Here is an 18,797-nt window from a genome sequence, read left to right as displayed (position 1 = left end):
CAGTATTGTACTTACACATTGATTTAAAAAAAAATGCTTCTGTCGAAATTTACATTTAAATTTGCTACTCTTGCTACGTGGCTAATCCGCCACTGACTTAAGTGGTAGATTTGCATTTGCATGATCAGTTTTTGTTCTTGGCGTAACTGCTCTAATTGCTGACATGCTAGCGCAACAGTGCCAAAGTTACAACTTTATGTGGAAACTGACTAAAGAAAAGCTAAAAGACCTAAATAGGAATGGTCATTTGGATGTTACGTAACATTATGAGGAGTACAAAAGAAAAGTTACGGCGCGTTACATACTTTCCATTGGTATTCAATTCATTCATTAACGCATTCACTGCGAACTGACTCCCACAGGTGCCACCGACGCACATGTGCGTTCAAAATGTATGAATAATTATGACAGCGGCACTGAGCGAAGTTCCGAAAACGCATATGTGCGTCAGTGGCAGTGAATGCGTTAAATTCAAAAACACTTTATTTCATTATAGTTTGGCCAGGATATATTATTTTGATGGATCAACTTTTTCTTGTCCCTCGTTGCTATAGTTAGTCTCCTGAGTCACTCTTTAAACCGTAAATTTGTAGGATCAAAATTTGCCAAACGTACATTTTTGTGGTAGTTTTAAGCCCCTTTTATAATTGGTCACCTAATAAAATAAGCATGTTTGTATAATGTGACTTATGTGACACAACATTTCTTCTATTAAACTGTACTACTTTTGTCCCGTCGCTGACGGGACAGAATAACAACAAGGAATAGTTGTTGATCCACCGTTTTACCAGTAACTATTTAAACATACTTTTCATCCATTTTATACAGGTGGGTGTAAGTAAATCCTCTCTAATTAGGATCTTAGACCACAGGTAGCAGCTAGTAATAAAAATAATATAGCTCTGTATCTGTTTTGTTTGCTAATGTTTACTAAGCAGCTGCCAAAATCTAATTCTGGATTAGTTGGCATTGAAACAAGACAATTCACTTTCAATTTAACATGTAAATATTACGCAATACATAAGATATACATTTTTAGCCTAAATCTTCTCGCCTACAGTTGGGCAAAGGCCTCCTTTCAATTAGTTCATCATCCCAACCTATATACGTCCCACCGCTGGGCACAGGCCTCCCCTCAGAATAAAAGGGCTCCTTTCAGTCAGTTGGTTAGTTTTAATCAGAAAAATGTTTGTCTGTTTTTTTTTACAAAATTAAGTACTTACTCCTGGCAGTATAGCGGTTTCATCTGATTGGATGAGGCAAGAATAGCTGAAAAAAAAAAACAACAAATTATACCACTTTATTTCTATTTTATAAGTATCTGATAATATAGTACGTAGATATAGGCTCCAGCTAGTTTAGGGTCCGCCGGGCACTGCTAATTGTATTTCGTATTTGTTACATAATAAACATTTTTAATTTTTTTCATTTTCAAATAATTTTGATATTTTTTTACTTTTCAAATCATTGTGAAGGCACTTGTCCCACCGCCGACGATGAGCGAGAAGCGAGTAGAGCGAGTAACTAGAAGCGCGTGTAGTTTTGTCGCTCAGCTGTAAGCGAGTGTTCGCGTGCGACGGGCGATTACTCGCTCCACTCGACTCGCTCGTGCGGGGCGGCCGCCAAGCTGACATCGCTGAGCGAGTATCTATAGCTCAGCGAGTTTTATAGCTCTTGTCGCTGCGACAAAAGATGTAAGAGCGAGTTCTCGCCGACAGTGTGAACAGCCAGCGATGAACTATTAATATGTCTCTTTTACTCACACAGTATCTTATATCTTTTGTTCGTTTCTTGAGCGAGAAAATAGTCGATAGCCAATCGCTTCCTCGCTGGCGGTGAGACAAGTGCCTAAGGCTCTCGCTCGACTCACCCTTGAAAACGATCTTTCGAAAAGGTTGAAACTAGTCGGACTCTTAATGACTTATTATCGTGAGCGGAACCTTTAAGTTATCTGATTTATCTGGCCCTATACTACGAAGTGAAAAATTCCAACTTCGTGTCTTGCCGTCCCGCTCACGGTTATTATTATTTAATACGAGAGCGAGACGACGGTACGACGTGAATTTCGAATTCCGTGATTCCATGAGAGCTTTAGTAATATTAATAATAGTCTCTCTGTTTCACCATCCATTGATGTTTATTTGACGGATAAATGTGATGTTGTCTCTGTTTGTTTTGTTAAAATAGACGGAGACGGCATCAGCCCGAGCAAGGTTGCCGAGGTATTCACATTTATATAGTTAGTTTCAGAAAATTAATTTATTAATAATGGTTATAGTTTAATTTAACTTACCAGGCTGTGTTATGACAGGTTTGGTGCTCAAAGCAGGGCTGGTGGCAGGCTTTGGGACCAAACTGGAAAAAAAAAAACATTTATAACATCAAATTACACATGACTATACCAACTTTCAAGTGGAACTGAGCGAGGCATGTATGTAGGCATGTATGACCAATAGTTTCATGTCATTGACACCAGAGCAGAAACAGATGAGAAGGGAGATGGTCTGTTTCAAAACAAATTGATTGTGAAAAGGTTTCACCCAGGGCATTTCAGTTTCCTTAACTATACATCAAACACCTCAGGCTGATTCACAAGACCTTAAGTGACTGAAAATGTCTGTCCTCATATCAGCCGTAGGCCTCCCCCATAGACCTCCAGTTGATCTAGTGGGAAGCAGCCTGCATCCATCATGAACCCGCGGGTTTAACCAACAAGAGACACACAATGTCTATGTGTGCATCAAAAAATGATTCAACCCTTAATAAGGCAGAGGCGATTTAGCAACCACTTGCATTGAGTTGGAAACTGAACCTTATTGCTTTCATAATACGTCACAATTTCCATTGTAATTATTGAAAATATGACTAGCTTTAAAAATATTCTTTGTCAGGTATGTATTCAATAGCTGCTTTTGATTATGTGGTGGTATGCTCCAGTAAATGGGGCCTTAAGGGTTAATACAGTTTGATTCAATGAGTGGTAATTGTGTTGAAAACTATTATGCACTTGTTTACGAAAAATTAGGAAGCCCCTGTATAAGAATGGCACTCAACAGAGTCACTTTTGTTCAATCCATTCATGCTGTATCTTGTGAATCAACCTAAACCACAGTTTATTTTCTATTTTTCTTCATGAACCTGTGTGACTGCCAGCCTCATTGGAAGACTGGATGACAGAATATGTTATCAATGTAAATTCCTACCAACACTTTAATTACGCACAATGTGACCTATAAGAGGCCCCTCTATGGTGGCAGTGTCATTCTCATTGTAGATATAATCATCCACTTAAGAAGCCTCTATGACCTTTCAGTTGATGTATGATGTCTAAATAACAAAATGATCTGAGCCTCTTGGCCTGTTTACAACGATGGGTCTATGAATGGTCTATGACATTAACATAAGTTTTACATTAAACATATGTATCCTAACCATCTTAGAAATGTTGAAAAAACTCACTATCTCAGAAATTCAGAAATGGCTGAACCGTTCATGTCATATTGATGTATCATAGCCAAGAGCCACCACAATGAAACTAGCTTTCACATAAAAAACCCGCATCGAAGTTGGTCCATCCCTGAGAAAGCTACAATGCCAAAGACAGACATTGGCCTCAAACTTATAACACTCCTCTTTTGGCTAGGATAGGGTTTAAAAATGGCCATATGAAAGGTTGTTTGCCTAAATCCTACCTGTCACCTGGTCTACAGTCAGAATTGACTGAATTATTGCATTTGACCTTGTACAGTCAACGTCATAAATAAGTGATCACATAATAAGGTACAAACCTTATCATTTTAACTCCATGTTTGAAAAGCCATATGGAATTGTGGACTGAGAGCAACAAGGTACAAAAGTGATCACTTATTAATGAAGTTGACTGTTTAATATTGATGAGAACAGCAATAGTGGTACCACAGCTTTTATTCACATAATATGTACTAGACTTAACTTGTGAAGCCACAAGCTGGAATACCTCTGGCAGTTGAATTCTATTCCAGGATTTTACAAATCCCATAAATAACAGTGGATTTCATTGCAATAAATCACAGATACCAAATTCTATTTATTCCATTTCATTATTTTTCAGGGGGGGGGGGGGCTGGCCTGGATGTTTGTGTAAAAATATCAGTATTATAGAATTTCGAATCAGTAGCCCAAAATCCTGGGGTGGGCACGGCCCACCTGGCCCCCCTCTATATACACCTATGCACTAATTACAGGCTAATATAATGCCAAAAACAACTAGACTTTCCATCTAGCCGCAGTTGCCATTACATCTTCAATGCTATGTATTCTACAGTGCATATTAGATAAGTTATCAATGGTTAGTTCCGTTACTTCCTATGATAGATATAAAAGAATAATAAAAACATGTATGTGACTGACTGAAGTCTAAAATGAATGATTGCACTTTGTTTCTTAATCTATGACCTGTAAATGTCCTTTTCAAATTACCTAAATATTAAATAAAGTAGATAGAATGGAAGTAGAATAAAATCATATTTCTCTTGGTTGTTTGAGACAAATGTGAGAGTAATATGATTTTGGGTTCTACTATTGTGCTGTAGTATAACTAAAATGCCGTTAACTGACGTCCGGGCGATTTTCAACTTTGGACGGTACAGTTAGCACTTACCATCCAAAGTTGAAAATCGCCCGGATGTCAGTTAATGGCATTTTAGTTGTACTATGGCAGTATTGTGCCATTAACTATATCAAATTTTATGAGCTTCAAGACCTGTAGAACTAGAAAAGTTTCATAAGTTTCATAATACATATTTCTGTGCTATTTTTTCTATGTAATAAAATCATTATTAACAAAATATGTTTGTAACACAAATAGATCTAAAAGTCATTTCGCACAGCATAACATGCCTACCAATGGTCGTAAAAAATGTCTGGAGAAATAAGAGCATATTTTCTACACTTTCTACAATAGTCTGAAATGAACTACACTTAGACAGGGTTTTGCATGTTAATGCCTTCTGAAGCCATGAGAACCAAAAAAGTGGATTTAAGGGCGAGCAATAATATATAGCAAAAAACAACAGTTACGAAACTGCATGTCAGCATGAAAACAACATTACTGAAAAATGGCTGAGGTAAAATTAAGTTCTGGTCTAACTAAGGCTACAGTCTTAAAAAAAGTCGTATGAAAGTTGATATTTACGAGTTGTTTCGGCGCGCGGGCCTTACGTGCACATTCGCCGCTTTCAGTCTTCGAGCCAGCTCGCGGTACGTTTCGGGATCCGCCTCGATTTCCACTTCAGCCTTCAGCAAGGCGAACTTCATGCGCCAACCACTCGCCTCGACCCCGTGTACGAGTCTAGCGTTCAAAACCACTCCGCGCCCCAAATTCCGCGCGCTCAGTCTTTGCTCGAGCACGAGCATCTTTCTCGTCAGCTATAATCCTGCCTCGTCAGGTTGAAGAAGATGAAAGCACCAGAGCCGACACGGTACGCACGCCCGCCGGCAAACACCATAGCTGACCCAGAATACACTACAACAACCATTTGTTTCGAGTTTTGAAGCACGAACACTGATCACCAGAACCGTTCACTTGTCCAACATTTTCCACTACGCGCGATTGATGAAACGTAAGACGTAATGCGTCGAATTCGGTCGGCAGTCGGAAAACGGTACGAGTTTCCACCGGTTTTGGATCGCTATGTGAAAATACGGAGCGGAATGATAAAATTACGACAGAAACAAAACAAAACTCTAGCAATGGCGGAGCGAATGTGACTGCCGGAGTGGCCGTTGATTGGCCGCAAGTGCGGAGCGTTTCTCGATTGGATTAAAACCGGTTAGAATCGGTTCGCGGAGGCCCCGGCCGGCTCATGTCGGTGCATCGGTGGGGCAACGTCACGTCATTTTAGTGACGCGCCACGCTGGCTACAGCATGTTTATATCGATTCATTTAAATATATTACTTATTACCTACCTATAGGTTGTTTTGTTCGTAAAAATCTAGGTCATTCATTATTAAAATGAGTGGCTGAGTTTCATAACTCAATCGATAGATAAAGCTTTTACCAAGCATATATGACTCATTCGGATATTTTAAGACTTAAGCGCTTGGCACTTTAAGTCTTAATTCGTATCAGACTAGTCGAATCGGTAACGAACCGGATATAATAAACGCTGTATGCAGTTTCAGTTAATTTCTGATGGAAACTGATACAATCCGGTTTTAGTAAGAAAACACTTGACTTTACGCCTCATGTTTTGACACATTTCATAGCAGTTTCTAGATATATAAACTAATCTTGATAAGTATTACATTTTTAGTTTTTTTTAATTCAGCTATGTTTTTCTTACTAGTCAATATCATATCTTTACAATTGAAGAGAGAGAACAACAACACAGTCAAATGGGGACGATAATAATACGATTAATCTAGCATAGCGAATCGCACTCACAAGAACAATCTTGTGATTGTGAGACAATTTCTGACCATGGTTTCACTCAATGGCACACGCCTGCTGAACATTCATATCCTTTCTTACATTCCTGTAATATATCTATCAAAGGTAGGTTAATACCTTTGTCATTATGCATTCTTACATCAGTTTTATGGAGGTAATGTATTCAACGACCGCAGAAATGAGGGGAATGGGGGGGGGGCATAAGCCCCCTTCCAATTCAAGAAAAAGCTAGGGAGTGCGCTCGTGCGTAAGAAAAATTACCAGAGGAAGCCGTGATCAAAGATCTGTGCCTTGCCTGCTATGGAGTATTTTCCAAACCCTGAATGTACCGTTTTGACCAATTATGTTGCTTTAGACTTTAGTTAATTTTGTGTTCATCAATGACACCGGTTTTTAGCTACTGTACAACACTGTAGATAATGAGCCGCCACTTACGCTGATCTGATCGCGACTAGACTAGACCTCAGACAACATTGAAGAGTATTTACTTCCGACGTTATAATGGTAGGTAAGTTTGTGGCGGGAACGAGTAAATTACAATAATTATCGGATAAATTATACGCTTCGAGTAATTGCCTTGTCATTGTCATAAATACGAAAATTTGTAGTGTGTACTACATTACATTATTTTTCGTATGGAAGCAATTGCAACGATATGAAGTACCTAATTTAAATAGAACCATAGAACATTAAACTATGAACTAGAAGCTAAGATCTAACGAACTAAACGCGACGAGACAGCAAAGCTCGCTTTAGATCAGTCTTATAGTAACTCGTAGATTTAGAAGAGCGATCGAAATATCACTTATCCTACTAATATCATAAAAGCGACACTTTGTGTTTGTTTGTTAGTCTAATGGATTTAGACGACGTATGTAAATTGGATCTCCAGAATAACACACAGGCTACTTTTTATTCCGATATTCCTACAAAATTCTACAACACTAATTATGAATCCTGCAAGGGTTATTTGCATACATACAAGTAAATACAACTTAATAATTCATTACCCCGATGCTTCATGGTCCCTAAACAAGTTGTGTAAAATTATGAAATTTTCAAATGAACTGCTAAAATCTAACACTTCGCGATCGCGACCCGGTGATAAAAGCTTGGCTACCTACCGTATGAACGTACTGGTTGTAATCCTATCTAACATGGGACTAAATTCGAGTAGGCGTGTGCGTATGCTACCTAGGCAACTGCAGCAAGTGAAGTCACTAATCGCTTAGGGCGTGTCAGTACTTAATCACGAAAAACTTTTTCACGAAAACTTTTTCACGAACGACTTTATCACGAAAAAACTTTATCACGAATGAACTTTATCACGAAAAGACCATATCACGAAAACTATTTCACGAAAACTTTTTCACGAACGACTTTATCACGAAAACTAAATCACGAATAGACTATATCACGAATAGACTTTATCACGAAAAAACTTTACCACGAAAACTATATCACGGATAGACTTTATCACGAATAGACTTTATCACGAAAAATGTTTGAAACTTCTTCACGCTGAAACGGCTCGAGGGATTTGGATGAAATTTGGCAAAAAGTTAGTTTATAATCTGGTTTAAAACATAGGATACTTTTTATTCCGATATTCCCACGGGATAGGGTTAAAATTTCGAAATAACAACCGCTGGGCTTAGAGCCATGAAATTTGGTATGAAGGTAGCTGGATGTCTAGAATAACACATACGCTAGTATTTATCCAGACTATCCCACGGGATAGATTTGTAACTAATGGACCCCATAAATCTCTGTATTATTATTATTATTTTTAATTTTTACTTTAATTGAATACTGTAGTTTTTATGTATTATGCGGTTTTCACAAGTTTCTTGCGGCGCCTTCTTCTTGGCAATGATGGTCTTTCTGAAAGCGCTGCTTGATTTGTACGAGCGAGCGAAGCGAGCGAGCAAGACGGTTCGGAGCAGAAGCGACTCGGATAGGTTAGGTTCAGAAGGCTAAGGCGGGAGCGAAGCGGAGCGTAGCTCCCGCCTTAGCCTTCGATGTTAGGTTTTTTTTTATAGCAGCCCGGATAATAAAGGAAATAGATAGATTAGTAACAGAAAAAAGCAATTTTAATCAATCGCAATGTAAGTTGTCAATAACACTATTTAGTATGGATTATGTATTTAGATATTACATGTAAGTATTACATAAAGAAAACAGATGAACTAAAACAATTACCTGCTTTTGCTCACCTGCAACCTTTATGATAGCTACGTTTATGCAAGAAATGTGTGTTCATGCAGTTCCTCCAACTTCATACTGCAAGAACACACACAAATCCATCTAACTCAAGCAGAGCTCATCTTCAAATTCAAATTAATTTATTTGCGAAACAGCAATTCATAGCTAAATATAGAACAAAAATTGGTCAAGTGCGAGTCGATTTTTCTAGTGTTAAAAACAATAGGCAAACATAGTGATGACAGTGCGGATTTGACGAGCGCTTTATTAAAGTTGGCTTCATTGAGGTTTGTGGTTCATAAATTTGGCACAAAAACGAATAAATTAGACAGTCACTATTTGTACTATCGAAACTTTTATAAAACATCATTAAAATCGCAAACCTAAAAGTAGGTAAATATTCAAACGACATAGCTAGCCGTTGCTAGGCGACTCGGCCGCCGACAGACAGACAGACAGCGGAGTCTCAGTAATAGGGTCCCGTTGGCACCCTTTAGGTACGGAACCCTAAAAAAGAAGAAGGCAATAGGAAAACTGCAATGATGTCTCAAAAACCGTTGTTTTCACTTAAAAAAAAATGCGTGTTTTTGCAGGCGGATGGAAAGATCAGCAAAGTAGGTAGGCTTTACAAGTTAACGAGTAAGTCTTCTAATACGTTTTTTCTACTAGTGTAGGTACTTTAATCCGCACATTATAATTTCACAAACAAAATAACGAAGGCGCTTTTTAGGGCTGATTTAAAAGTCTATTGTCTCTGGTACTGGCTACTAATTATGCGCTAATTCACTGAATTTTTAAACTAATTTTAACTCACCTACCTATACAATACAATTACTCTTTATTGTACACCAGAAATAGTAAGCTATACAGAAAACAGGTACAATTAGAGAAAAAAGCAATAGGCAGTCTTATCGCTTAAGAGCGGTCTCTTCAAGGCAACCTTATTTCAGAATATTAAAACGCAACAAAAATACACCTACACATACATATATCGTACAATATAATACACGTCTAAAATGAATATAGGCGTGAGATAAACAGCCACATATAAGTCCATACTAATATTATAAATGTGAAAGTGTGTGTGTTTGTATGTTTGATGATTGAAGATTTGATCCCTATCCCGTGGGAATATCGGGATAAAAAGTAACTTATTCCAGAGGTCCAGCTACCTACATACTAAATTTCAGGGCTCTACGCCCAGCGGTTGTTATTTTGGGATTTTATCCCTGGGTATCCCGTGGGAAAATCGGGTCAAAAAGTTATCTATGTGTTATTCCAGACGTCCAACTATCTACATACCAAATTTCATGTATCTAAGCCTAGCGGTTGTTATTTCAAAATTTTATCCCTATCCCGTGGGAATATCGGAGTGAAAAATAACCTATGTGTTATTCCAGAGGTCCAGCTACCTACATACCAAATTTCATGGCTCTAAGCCCAGTGGTTGTTATTTCGAGATTTTATCCCTGGATATCCCGTGGGAATATCGGGTCAAAAAGTTATCTTCGTGTTATTCCAGACGTCCAACTATCTACATACCAAATTTCATGTATCTAAGTCTAGCGGTTGTTATTTCAAAATTTTATCCCTATCCCGTGGGAATATCGGGATAAAAAGTATCCTATGTTTTAATCCAGATTATAAACTAACTTTTTGCCAAATTTCATCCAAATCCCTCCAGCCGTTTCAGCGTGAAGAAGTTTCAAACATTTTTCGTGATAAAGTCTATTCGTGGTAAAGTCTTTTCGTGATATAGTCTGTTCGTGATTAAGTTTTCGTGGTAAAGTTTTTTCGTGATATAGTCTGTTCGTGGTAAAGTCTTTTCGTGATATAGTCTGTTCGTGATTAAGTTTTCGTGATAAAGTCTTTAGTGGTAAAGTTTTCGTGAAAAAGTCTTTAGTGGTAAAGTCTATTCGTGATAAAGTTTTTCGTGATAAAGTTTTCGTGATAAAGTCGTTCGTGAAAAAGTTTTTCGTGAAATAATACTAGCGCCGTTTAGGGTGCACGTTAAATTGTTATTGCAGTTACAACTAGTTATTGCCACCTTCATTGGCTTTATTTCGCACGAATCATATTACAGTGCAGCGCCTCTTGCGCATTGGTTTAAGCGTAATCTGATTGGTCATCAAATGAGCTATCAAGGATTGCGACACTTCAAACGTCTTCGAACATGCACGCTGTCACAGAAGTCAAAATTAAATGGGGAAAACATTTGTAGAGGTCACGACCCTTAGCAATGAGGATAACGACACAAGGAGAACCCGAGCTAAAACTAGCTACGATTCAATATAGAAAGGAAAAGGTTAATTTACTATTTTACTTCGGCTTTGTATTGCCGGGACCCTGATGATGAAGCACAGGATCGTGAATATCATGATGTATGAAGTCTCTAATGCGAGGCCTAATGTCTGTGCTGGCTGAGGGACTACATGACGTCATCATCTCAGCTTAAACAAAGCATAATGTCTACTTAATGCTTAAATCTAAAATGACTCACTGAGACATCTACAGTCAAACATTTCCCAATACCACCCAAGTTACTGTGAATGCAATTAATACAAAACATAACGGGAGACCTCACTGCCAAGCCAACCACTCGTGCTGTCGCAATCGCATCCACTATCTCTTTTTATATCATCAACTTATATAGTTTAACGAAAATGCTGGATGGGATTGCATTGCAACACAGATGATTGCAATGATGCGCGCGTGACACAATAAGGCATTCTTTCGCGCTCTAGGGCTAAAAGAAAATGAATAAAACTGAATTAGAGTTGTCAGTTTCATACCTTTTGACACTACTGAGTCTCTATGTTGGCAATTGACTCGGAGTTATATAGTTAACCCGACGCCCTAAGCCTGGCAACGGTTGCCATGCCCAGCAGCAGCAGTCAATGGCCTCTATAAATCTCGTGTAAAAGGATTATGACGCGATGCTCAGCTGAGCGTGTATTGCGAGTTGCACTGAAAGGGACACCTGTACGTATACGTATACAGGCGTGGTTCAACACAAATACGTTTTCACTTCTAATACTTGTTATATTTGCCGTATTTGTGTAGGATGTAGGCTGCATAAATTGTTTTTTTTTTATCCTCAAGTGAATTTAATAAAATCTTCGTCTAACACCAAGAAAATCAGGCCACGAAATTTGACGTTTATCAAAATAAAGGATTTTTTTCGTAGTTCTGACTCATAACATTTAATTTTTTTTTATATTAATAAATTAATGGAACTACGTAATTCTAATTAATTAATTATTATAGAAACCAGCTACATAGGTAATATACAGGAAAATAAATGTGAACGTGAACTTATTATATAATAAGACAATAAGACGCCTTTTATGTAGCTGTTGTACAATCTACTATTTATTATTGGGTGCGTGCATGATATTTATACACCGTGGGCCCGAATAACCCGAGGGATTTTAACAGGGTATTTCTGACGATAATACGAGTAAAAAATGTTATATGAACATAGGTTCAATTATGTACTTTAATTAAAATTATTTTAGAACAAAATAATTCAATTAAGCTTAGCACGGCCTTGTGAACAAGTCTTTAGTTAAGAGAGTGAGTAAGAGGAACCAATCTGACGTGACAATCAGTAATCATTTTTAACGTTGACATTTAGTAACATACTTAGGGTGTATTACACTTGAGATTTTTCTACTTATGATTTTTCTTAAATAACGATTATCTCAAAAACGGGTTGTTATAGGACTACGTCATGTTATACTACTTTATATACTCAATTGGGCTCTAAAATCGATGGTTAAAATCCCTCGGGTTATTCGGGCCCACGGTGTATAAAATATATTTTAAAGATAATACGTAGAAAAGAAAAGTATAGTGAAGGAAAACGTGCCAAGAGATATTGAATATTAGCACTTGCATGTACATTCTAAATTTAACAACGAAAAAGAAACAACAGCAAAATAGGTACTCTTTTACATTTTTATAAATCATGGCCTCATGGCAATGCAAGCTACATAATATTTTAAACTTTCACGATTTCACTCATAGTTGATATCCCCGGCCTGGGATGGTCGAAAGGTCAAAGTAATTTTAACAATATACCGTCATGATTAAGCCAGTGACGGAAACCTTAAAAAACAAAGGCAACCAGACAAAAACAAACGCCGGAACGCCCGTTAGCAATAGACAAAACTATATGCAAGATAATGGGCCATCATCACCAATTGCCTAAAAAGGTTGGCCCGGTGCAGCGACAAATCATCCAATCAACACAGCCGGTATGAACAGGATACTGGTCTGTAGCCGAAATATTCCACGATCTATATTTGGCTCAGGAAACTTGTGATTTTGACTATTCACTATTGTGTATGAAGTGTATCAAAGGCGTGTTTTGGTGCAATGCCAAATCAGTTGTGAGTGTGAGCGCTTGAATGGAAAACAGAAGCTTACTTTGGCCAGAAGAAGATGCTGTTTTGGATGCGAAGAGTCAGTTTACAGTTTAACAACTCTCTGATTACACTTATCAAATAACAGTGGAACAAGCCCAAAACCTGTAGTTATTCGGTCAGCAATATTCAATACTATAATAAATAGGTAGTTAATCTATTTGAAAGGCAGTGTGATGCGTGTATTTATTTCGAACACACATAGCGGCCAAATTTATAACACCCCTCTTTTTGCTTCGGGGTTAAAAAAGGCACAACACGACTGAGTTACTCTTAAAATACCATTTTAATGTTCGTTTGAATACCTACTTCAGTTGTTTAGTTACTAAGTTACAATTAAAATGAAATAGAATATAAAAGGTTTGTGGTTAAATCTTCTGACAACATTTTAAACAGAAGCCTAACATGTTTAGTCACACAAGTGACCAAATTGAAGCACGAATCTAATACAGCAATAAAAACTGAGCAGCCAATATAAAGCAGTACGACAACAAGATAATCAAGGTTGGCCTCGGCTGTAACACAACATAACATAAATAACAACTGTGTCAATTTGAATTTGACAAAAATAACATTCAATTGAGTACGCGGGAAGGGCCGCATTAGCAGTATTGCTCTATTGAGCAACCGCGCAGGGCAAGAATTAGATGAAAGTTCGAGTGCACCGAGCACAGCGGTTTATTGTTGCGTTCTATTTTTATCTGCGGAGCTTAGTGATGTCGTACTGTATCGATAACAAGGATTACAAACAAAAAAAATTGTTTAGTTAATTATTATAATTAATGAAGTAGAACTAGTTAGTCTTAATGAGAATTGGTCAGTAGCGTCAGAAATTAAAAAAAAAAGAAAAATGATTTTCATATGATGAAGCAGATACGAAGTTAAAAAAAAAACTGTTTTTTTTTGTCAATTTTGTTTTTGAGTCAAATTTAGCCAAATAGATATGTCTCAATTAGAATCCATTTTTGAACTTACAATGGTCAATACAGTTTTCGTTAGTTCAATTTTGAATTTATAAACACCCAATGACACTTGCGTTGTGTCATTGATTGAATTTACGGTCGCGATAAAACCAGCACCCGCGCCAGTACGAACTGCTTTATTTGGTAGTCACCTACGAATAAATATTTTTTCGTAGGTAGTCACGATCGCACGCTATTACACGTGATCTCGCTAATACATCTCTACATATGATATGTAGTGGTAGGTACAACTACTTATCTTTAAGCATAGTATTTATCCCATATTCTACTAATATCATACCTACGAAAGTAACTGTCTGTTACCTCATCACACTAAAACCGCGAACCTATTTAGTATTTAGATCAAATTTAATATAGAGATCGTTAGAGACCATGAAAAAGACATATAATGGTTTTATCCCGGAAAATTGCAGTTTCCGCGGGATAGCGATAAAATATTTTGCAGACGAAATCCAGCAACAGCAAGTTAACTAGAAGTATAACACTACCGATTCACTTTTAGATTACTATTTTAAAGTATAGGTAGATACTTAATTTGGATTTAAGTACGAGAAATTGTAATTTTAATCTGACACATGAAGTTATCATATTTCATTAAGGGGCTGTTTCACCATGCATTGATTAGTGTTAACTGACGGTTACATGGTTCTTCGAATAGACGGAGAGGGCATCACATTTAACCGTCAGTTAACACTAATCAATGCATGGTGAAACAGCCCCTTAATCTCAGCAATTGAATCGACCAGTGTATTCAGAGCAAATTTGCTGTGACAGACGGATGGACAGATGCCACACTAATCGTCATAATAAAGGTTCCGTTTGTTTACACTTTACTCGGGACGTGCGAAATCCAAAAAAATGGGCTCAGGATGACTTTGTCCACAGTCCCATTTTGTCACCTTCTTGAAACGTCCTCATTCTCATACAGTCTACTGTTAGGATTCGCCAACATTTCTACATCGTCACTTTTTTATCTTGTCCGCTTTCTTACGTGGGCCACACACAGTACCAACTCGTCAACAGTCTTATTTCGACTACAGTGCTAACACGTCAACATTCCAATTTTGTCAACACTATTGCATTATTCATTATCCAGACTAATATAAATGCTCTATAAATGATTATTGAAAAGGGGCTTTTTTTGCAAATTACTCTCGGGATATTTTGCTATTTAAACGCTTTGACCATATCTGTGTGACAACGTCTGGTAAACGTGGACGAGTTGGCACTGCTGACCAAGTAGTACGTCTATAAAATAAAGTGGACGAGTTGACACTGTGGTCGAAATAGGAATGTAGACAAAATGGGATATGGACGATATCAGAAAGTGGACGAGTTAGGAAGGTGACGATTTAGGAATTGCAGGCACGAAGTCATCCTGAGCCAAAAAATGGTAGAGCATTTAATTTGTTGACTCCTACTTAGGAGACCAACTTCTAAACTACAGTTTTATGAGCATATGAAAATAGAAACTGACGTCAGCTTGTACGTTTATACATTGTATGTGGAAGATCTACAAATGCTAGCAGAAGTTGTTGCATTAATAAACGTGTTTCATAATTAAGTTGGAATGTGAATTTCCGGGTAAATCCTTTACATTGCAGATTGCAGTAAATGATCGAGTCTTTTTGTAATAAGCATAAAATATACAAGATATAAGCAAACAGTGAAGGAGAAATAACCAAACCACTGCAGCAATTACCGTACAATAATTACAGCTTTAAACCGGTACACAATGCCGGTTTAGTACTGGTAATATTTTAACCAGATTCCAGCCCTGGTTCCATATACCGGTTGAATGAAATACCGGTAATATAAACCTTTAATACCGGTTTTTTTGGTACAGATTTCAAGCCTTGACTATAATTGGCTGACAGTAGAGTTGGAAAAGATATCATGATCGATATCGACGGTATAAATTTAGTCATTATGTGATGCATTGAATTTAACTTAGTTTTTTTTTAAAGAGAGTGAATACTACTAGAATAGTCCTAGCTTTTGCTCGCGATTCCGTCCGCGTAGTATTCGATTATCACTATCCCGCAGGAACTATGCATTTTTCCAGAATAAAAAACTAAAGCCTGACCAGAAATATATGAATATTCGCTATGTTGGGGAATTTCATTGGAACTAATTTCTTACACTGGCAATAATTTTAATGATTGTCAGTGTCACTGTGGCGGTTTCTTTGAACAATAACAAAAAATGCCCAAAACGATTAGTAGTCAACAACGGATCATTGTAAATAATGTAATAAACAACTGAGAAAAAAAATGCTTGCAAAAACAAAACCTTTCCAAATTAAAATCAGAGCTAACAGGTAAACGTTGTAGACAAGTCAAGATGTCATTGTTCCGACTATACTGAACTATTGCCATATAAATAAGAATAATAGCGCCCTCTTGACAATAGTCATATATTTTTGGTTTACCTTTAATTATCCTATGTCCTTCTCCCCGGGACTCAAACTATCTGTATAGGTACCTAACGAATTTCATCTAAATCGCTTTAGCGGTTTAGACGTGAGTTAGGTTACAAACATCCAAACATCTTCACAAACTTTGACATTTATAATATTAGTAGGATAATATCATTTTGTCATTATATTTTACTAGCTGCCTGTGTATCTGTGTGTCTGTCTGTCTGTCTGTGGCACCGTAGCTCTTAAACGGGTGAACCGATTTGAATGAGATTTTTTTTATTTGAAAGCAGGTTTTCTAGAGAAGGTTCTTAGACATGTTTTATCAAAATCGGTTGAGCCGTTTTTGAGATATTAAACTTTGAAGTGACAAAGTCGGGGGTTTTCCAACTTTTCGTTGGTAAGGTTATTCAGGATTTAATTTATTGAAGTTGACAAATATTTCCTTACATTGCCCAATGTTAGATTTTATCTTGAACCAAAAATACCGATGAAAATCCTTTGTATCCAGTCAAACTAATTCAACCAAATGCTTATATATTCTAAATTATTTTTACGACCCTTGTACTTTTTCTTTTGCAAAAGCCAGATAAACTGTCCACGTCAACATCTAACACTACGATAACTGCTAACAGGTATCACACAACACAACACAATCGCATTACACAAAACGTCGTTCCGAGAACACCTCGAACAGAAACAATGCACTAAACAATCACAATGAACGCATAAGAATTGCAAAAGTGCATCGCATGTTACAAGATAATTGTTCATCATGCAGAGGACGCTTATTTGGTCTTGATGAGATGTAATTGGGCGGCATGTCTAGTTAATAAGCTATGATATGTAAGTGGCTTTACGTGGTAAGTTCCTGGGTCATCATACTAGGAGTCATTGGTGTGCATTGAGCAGGCAGCAGGATAGGCGGCGTCTTGCAGTACTCACCCTGATGTGTATACTCGAGTCCAGAATTAAGTGAACCAAATTGACAGTTCATTACACACAAATGTTGCCACAGTTACACCCGACCAGTGCTGTAATATCGATATAAAAAAAACTTGATATCGATTTTAGAAAAAACTACTTAATTATTTCAGATTTCGAAAAAAAATTTGAACATCGGTAAGGACGCCATCCGCCATTTTATTTTATTGACATTTCATATATGTCATTCGACTAAACTGCCATCGGCTTGCTTAGAACAATTTCCGTTATTGTGAAATTTTCATTACGTTATCATCTGTTGTTACTTGTTATCCTTTTTATCGTTTTCAGACCTAAAGCTATGAAAATAAAGCCCAAAAGTGAAAAACATTTTCATTCCGCGCCAACACAAGGTTATATCGACAAATTTTATCGACATATTCCTATGCCTATTTTTTTTGCTATGCTGTCTGGTAGGTAACATTTTCAGTGGTCAATTCAATCTAGTTCGCCTAATTTTGGATTCGAGTTGCCTATTCTGGAATTGATCCAATGCACGCCCATGCTAGGAGTAAGATGTAATTTAGGATCAGGACATCTTACATCTCGGCCTATATACGTCCCACTGCACGGCACGCGGCACGCCACAAACCTATCAAAATGAGAGCTCGGGCCATAGTTACCACACGAACCATTGAATTTCTTCGCAGGTGTGTGTAGGTTTGCTCACGTCACGTCACGATAGTTTTTTTTTATTTATTTTTTATTCGACTGGATGGCAAACGACCAAGTGGGTCTCCTGATGGTAAGAGATCACCACCGCCCATAGACACCTGCAACACCAGGGGGATTGCAGATGCGTTGCCAACCTAGAGGCCTAAGATGGGATACCTCAAGTGCCAGTAATTTCACCGGCTGACATAATGACAAATCGATCTAGCTTGGTCTTATCTCTGGGAAAACGCGAATATCAAGTTTTATCCCGTCGCCCAGGTACCTACCTACTGTTCAAATAAGAGTTACGCAACTTCAAGCACGGGATTGAACATAGGAAATACCTACTACGCCTCTATCATGTACCAATTGTCATTTTATTGGTCTAAATTTAGGTGACATTAGTTAGACAGATGGCGCTGTTGAATATAAGTAGAAAAAGAAGGAGGATCTAATAGACAACTGTTATTTGTTAATTTTATGTGTTTTATGCACCATCTGCAAAATATGTGGTCTACCACCCTAAAATTGATACTTAATCGTTTGCATGTCATAAAACAATCATGCCAAATAGACGTGTCTCTGTCAACTTGAAAGTTCGACTTTATCGACATAATTATATTCTTTTGATCGGAACTTGTTTAAAAAATGATAGACCACTTATTTGGCTGATGGTACATCAAACAGTTATACA

The 18,797-nt window shown here is 37.4% G+C and overlaps 1 protein-coding gene across 4 annotated transcripts in view; it reads right to left on the bottom strand.

Moving 5' to 3' along the window:
• The window catches only part of gem (transcription factor CP2 like gemini), a 68,816-nt gene that overhangs the window by 10,317 nt on the left and 39,702 nt on the right, over window positions 1-18,797 (bottom strand). For all 4 annotated transcript variants that reach the window (XM_074108489.1, XM_074108490.1, XM_074108491.1 and 1 more), the window contains 2 exons: window positions 2,294-2,355; window positions 1,224-1,269 (listed from right to left, as the gene is read on the bottom strand). In XM_074108489.1, the coding sequence (XP_073964590.1) occupies window positions 1,224-1,269; window positions 2,294-2,355 (108 nt within the window). The remainder of the gene's footprint in view (window positions 1-1,223; window positions 1,270-2,293; window positions 2,356-18,797) is intronic.

Source organism: Choristoneura fumiferana, chromosome 27 (assembly GCF_025370935.1).
Source record: "Choristoneura fumiferana chromosome 27, NRCan_CFum_1, whole genome shotgun sequence".
Classification (NCBI taxonomy): Eukaryota; Metazoa; Arthropoda; class Insecta; order Lepidoptera; family Tortricidae; genus Choristoneura; species Choristoneura fumiferana.
This window is presented reverse-complemented; position numbering and strand designations above follow the sequence as displayed.